At 53.3% G+C, this 4,792-nt stretch overlaps 1 protein-coding gene across 1 annotated transcript in view; it reads left to right on the top strand.

Annotated features, from left to right (window-relative positions):
* Positions 1-359: 359 nt before the first annotated feature.
* Positions 360-4,792, top strand: part of CFAP70 (cilia and flagella associated protein 70) — a 29,147-nt gene continuing 24,714 nt past the window's right edge. Inside the window, exons 1-4 of the mRNA XM_010002669.1 lie at positions 360-494; positions 2,463-2,649; positions 3,383-3,478; positions 3,690-3,769. Coding sequence (XP_010000971.1) covers positions 360-494; positions 2,463-2,649; positions 3,383-3,478; positions 3,690-3,769 — 498 coding nt within the window. The remainder of the gene's footprint in view (positions 495-2,462; positions 2,650-3,382; positions 3,479-3,689; positions 3,770-4,792) is intronic.

The following is a 4,792-nucleotide window of genomic DNA, read 5'->3' as shown; positions in this document are numbered from 1 at the left end:
AGCCTGGGCCCTACAGGATCCCCTGGGAGAAAAACAAGAAGCAGCAGAGAGCCCAGGGCTGTGCCCTGTGCTGGGAAGGGCCCTGCTGAGAGCTCAGCCTCTAGGGTGGCTGCTGAGGAGCTGCAGCTGGGTTAAACTTACCCAGCTGGGTCATTGTTTGTAGGGCGGTTCTTGCTGTTCTCCCTCTGGTCCTCAGGAGAAATTCATCCCTTGCAAAGCCCTGAGCTTTCAGTGGTGCTTCTGACTGCCAAGCCCTGGGTAAAGCTCCCAGAGCCACGGCCCCTGTGTCCTGCAAACGTTTCTGGGAGGGGTGTGGAGCAGTTTCATGTTTGTGTCCTCATTCTTTTGTCCACAGAGCCATGGAGGTCCCTGCAGGGTCCTCTGCTGGGCAGGAATCCTCCTCTGCTGTGCCTGCTCCCACAGCTCTTCCCAGCGAGCCCCAACCAACCCCAGCAAAACCAGTAGAGATCACGGTGCTGATGGCACAGGACCTGGTAAAAAATCCTTCTGGGAATGTCTCTGGTGGTTTCCTGAAGGAGGCCAGAGTCCTTCTGTGTGCTGTGGTGCCAGCTGAGACCAGCCTGGGAGGTGATGAGGCTGCAGGAAGGAGTGGTGGGAATATTGGAGGTTCCCCCCTCCCCATTCGGGGCTTGTTCACACACAGAAAAGGCTCCTGGTCCATGAGGTGCTGTCTTAAAATGTGCCTCCCTGCTTAGCTGGTTGTAAATGGTGGCTTTTTCAAAAGAAAAACCACCATCAAAATGTGTCTCAGGGAGGCAAATGTCTCTAAAAAGATCCAACCTTGGATACCAGGCGAGATGGGATTTAAACCCAGGTTTTCATCCCAGTTACCAGTGGTTTAAATCGGATTGAAACCAAGAGGGTGGCTCTAGTTTTAAAACCAGGCCAAGATTCTGAGCTGGTTCTGACTAAGCCATGACTGCTGTGGTTCCCATGTGCTCCATGAGGTATCAAGCTGTCCTCCAAGTCTCCTGGAGGAACTGGCATTCAGGAGGGAATGTGGAGGAGAGGCTCAGCTGCTGCTGCAAGCAGGAAAATGCAAATCCTGCTGCTCTAGCAGCAGACCAAGAAGGGCAAACCAAAACCACCTGCCTGGGGGGTGTTTTTTGCAGGTTTTTACCTCGTATTTGAGAACCTCTCACTCTGAGAGACTGAGCAAACAGCATCTGGAGTTGAGGAGCAGGAGGGAAGAGGAGGGAAAACAAGGCTGAAAGTAACATACCTGATTGTGTCTGGAATGTTGGGGCTCTGATTGCTCTGGCTGGAGGAATGACTGGGGCAAAAAGGAGAGAGAGTGATTAAAAGTGCAATAATAAGAACAACAGTGTGAAAAAAAATAATAATCCCAGCTGTGAGAAGTGTGGAATCTGCTTAATTAGAGGTGATGTAGGGAAGGAGGAGAGAGGAGTCTGGGGTAATTAATGGTACAGGGAAAGGTTAATTGGATTCATCTGTTTAGCCATTCATAGAGTTCATGCTCAAGGAGACAGAAGGACTGAAAATTAAAAAGGAAGTGAATGAAATATCTTCTGTGCATGAGCCAATATGGAACTAATTGCCTCAGTGACACAGGGAGAGGGAGCAGAGGGAGTGGTCCCTGGAGTTGAGGGATCCCTGTGGCTCAGGATTAAAGGAAAGTGTGGTTTGAGACCAGCAGCCCTGGTGGTCAGGGTGGTGGCTTTCCAAGTGGCTGGAAGTTTGGAGGGTGCTTGGAGCTCTGCTTTCATTCCAGGGTGTTCTCCAGCCCCATGAGTGTCCATGGAGCTGAGGAGCTACTTCCTTAGGAGGCAACAAATGTCTCAAGCTTCCTGGAAGGGCAGAAATAGCAATGGGATGTTTCTGGGTTTGCTTTAGCTGTGTGATTTGTTGCCTTTCCTGGGGTGAAACCTGGGCCTCTCTGTGTCCCCCCCCACCCCTTCCAGCAGCAGCTCTTGATCATCCCTGAGCCTGGGGGAGCAGGAAATTGCCACCTAAAGACAGGGAAGGGGGAGGTCTAAGCAGAGAATCATAGAATCATGGAATGGTTTGGGTTTGGAAGGACCTTCAAAATCATCTAGATTCAACCCCCTGCATGGGCAGGGACACCTCCCACCAGCCCAGGCTGCTCCAAGCCCCATCCAACCTGCCCTTCAACACTGCCAGGGATGGGGCAGCCACAGCTTCCCTGGGCAACCTGGGCCAGGCTCTCACCACCCTCACACCAAAGAATTTCCTCCTCATGTCCAACCTCAATCTCCCCTCTGCCAGTTTTAACCCATTTCCTCTCATCCCAAGCCTGGCCAAGCTCTGCTCCTCTTCCCATTCCCATTGCCCCCATTCTGTCCCCATTGGGGGCACAGCCAGAGCCCCCCAACCAGTGTGCTCTGCTCTGGGTGCTGAACCAGAGCCATCTTTGCCCATGGACAGATCCAGCTGCTGAAAGTGCTGATTCTCTCTGACAGAGAAGTCTCAAAAGTGACCTGCATGTTACTTCAGTGCACGTGGAGTACAATGGAGCCATCCTGGGAGACTCCTCCAGGGTTGATGTCCTGCCAGATGGGACAGCAAACTATAATTTCACCACCAGCTTCGAATGTCACCCCGATGGGCCCAACTCCTTGGATGACATTGCACAAAAGCCTGTGCTCTGTGAGTACCTGCTGCTGGATCTCCCTCCTTGGAGGGGGGTGCTGGGAGCTGCCCCCTCTGCCTGCCCACCCCAGGAGCCACTTGGTCAAGAATAGAATCATAGAATGGTTTGGGCTGGAAGTGACCTTCAAGATCATCTAGATCCAACCCCCTGCATGGGCAGGGACACCTCCCACCAGCCCAGGTTGCTCCAAGCCCCATCCAACCTGCCCTTCAACACTGCCAGAGATGGGGCAGCCACAGCTTCCCTGGGCAACCTGGGGCAGGCTCTCACCACCCTCACACCAAAGAATTTCCTCCTCATGTCCAACCTCAATCTCCCCTCTGCCAGCTTTAATCCATCCCCCCTTGTCCTCTCCCTCCCTGCCCTTGTCCCAAGTCCCTCCCCAGCTTTCCTGGAGCCCCTTCAGGCACTGGCAGGGGCTCTAAGGTCTCCCTGGAGCCTTCTCTTCTCCAGGCTGAACCCCCCAACTCTCCCAGCCTGTTTCCAGAGCAGAGCTGCGCCAGCCCTCCCATCATCTCTGTGGCCTCCTCTGAACCAACAGGAGGGTCCCAGCACTTCTGTGCCCACCTCTGCCAGCTGGAAGAATCCCCTTTCCTGTTGGCTCATGCTCCTCAGCTTCCCTGTTCTTGTTGGCCTTGGGAGATGAAGTAGAAGCTGACATAGACCCTGAGCTGCTGGTCTGAAACTGTCTGAGCAGCTCAGCCAGCTCCTTCCCCTTCCTCTCTCTAGTGACAGTGATAGAAGTGATGCAAAAGGAGAAGAAAAAGAAGGAGAAGACCATGCCCCTTGGCCAAGCCGTGGTGGACCTGCTCCCCCTGCTGCAAGGTACCAGCTGGGCTTCCACAGCCTCTGTCACCACTTCTGATTCCCTGGCACTTCCTGATCTGTGCTTAGGGGGCCCTGATTGTAACTTCCCTCCTCATGACAAACCACATCTGGAGATTCTGGGGGGGGCTAGGGGGTGATCCCAGTAGCTCAGCCTTCCCAGTTAGGTCCTGATTTCCCTGACTTGATGCTCTTCTCTTTTCCTTCTCAGGACAGTGTTCATTTGAGGTCTTTGCTCCTCTGTATGCGGTGCCTGCCTCTCCATCCGAGAGCCTTCAGCCTGAGGCCAAGGTAGATGGAATTTGGAGCTGTTCCTCCTCTCCCTCAGCTCCCTGCTGCCTTTTCCTGGGCAGGGCCAGCGTGACTCAGATGTTGCAGCCCTTGATGTTACCAGCTTGGAGGCCTCTCTGACTCCCTCTGACGTCTGTCCTTAGTTGCCTGTGACAAGGGGAGGTCGTGCTAGGAAATGCTAATGTGTGCAGGCACCAAATCTCTCTGGGAACAAAAGAAAAGCCAAGATGAAGAAGCCATTGCTGAAAACCCAGGAAAAGACCAAGGCAGGATTTACCTGCCTGGTGTTATTTCTCCTCCTTTCTGTGGATTAAATCTCTCTCAAGCCATTGTTGTACAAGCTCTGCCTGCCTTTCCTGCAAGGTTCTGAAATCATTCAGCCAATAATCCAGTCCAGAAAGCAGGGAATGAACTATGAGACTGGGAAAATGTGTGTGATTTGGCTCCTGAGCCTGCCTGCAGTTGGCACTGCATGAACTCCCCCATGTTTCAGGGGTGCTGCATTAGATAGTGAGACAGGCAGGGGGGCACCCATTAGGGAGGAGAGTTAATGAAGGCTGAGCAGCTGGTTTTTTGGTGCACACCATCTATCCAAGGCTGGGACAGGTAATTAAAGACAGAGGCAGGAGATAGGGCAGAGTTAAAGCCTGGCTTTGGTGTGCCGTGAATCACCAGGGGAAATCATTCTTTTCCATCCCTCATGGTTTTTTTTCCCTGGTGTGTTTTATGAGACCCTTGGGGCAGATGCCTCAAGCAGGCTCTGATTTAAAGAAAAAGATCACAGAATCTCAGGCTGGTTTGGGTTGGGAGGGACCTTGAAGAACATCTAGATCCAACCCCCTGCATGGGCAGGGACACCTCCCACCAGCCCAGGCTGCTCCAAGCCCCATCCAACCTGCCCTTCAACACTGCCAGGGATGGGGCAGCCACAGCTTCCCTGGGCAACCTGGGCCAGGCTCTCACCACCCTCACACCAAAGAATTTCCTCCTCATGTCCAACCTCAATCTCCCCTCTTCCAGTTT

Source organism: Chaetura pelagica, unplaced genomic scaffold (genome assembly GCF_000747805.2).
Source record: "Chaetura pelagica isolate M959 unplaced genomic scaffold, ChaPel_1.0 scaffold961, whole genome shotgun sequence".
NCBI lineage: Eukaryota > Metazoa > Chordata > Aves > Apodiformes > Apodidae > Chaetura > Chaetura pelagica.
The sequence above is the reverse complement of the archived record's forward strand: the minus strand, read 5'-3'. Positions and strand labels throughout refer to the sequence as shown.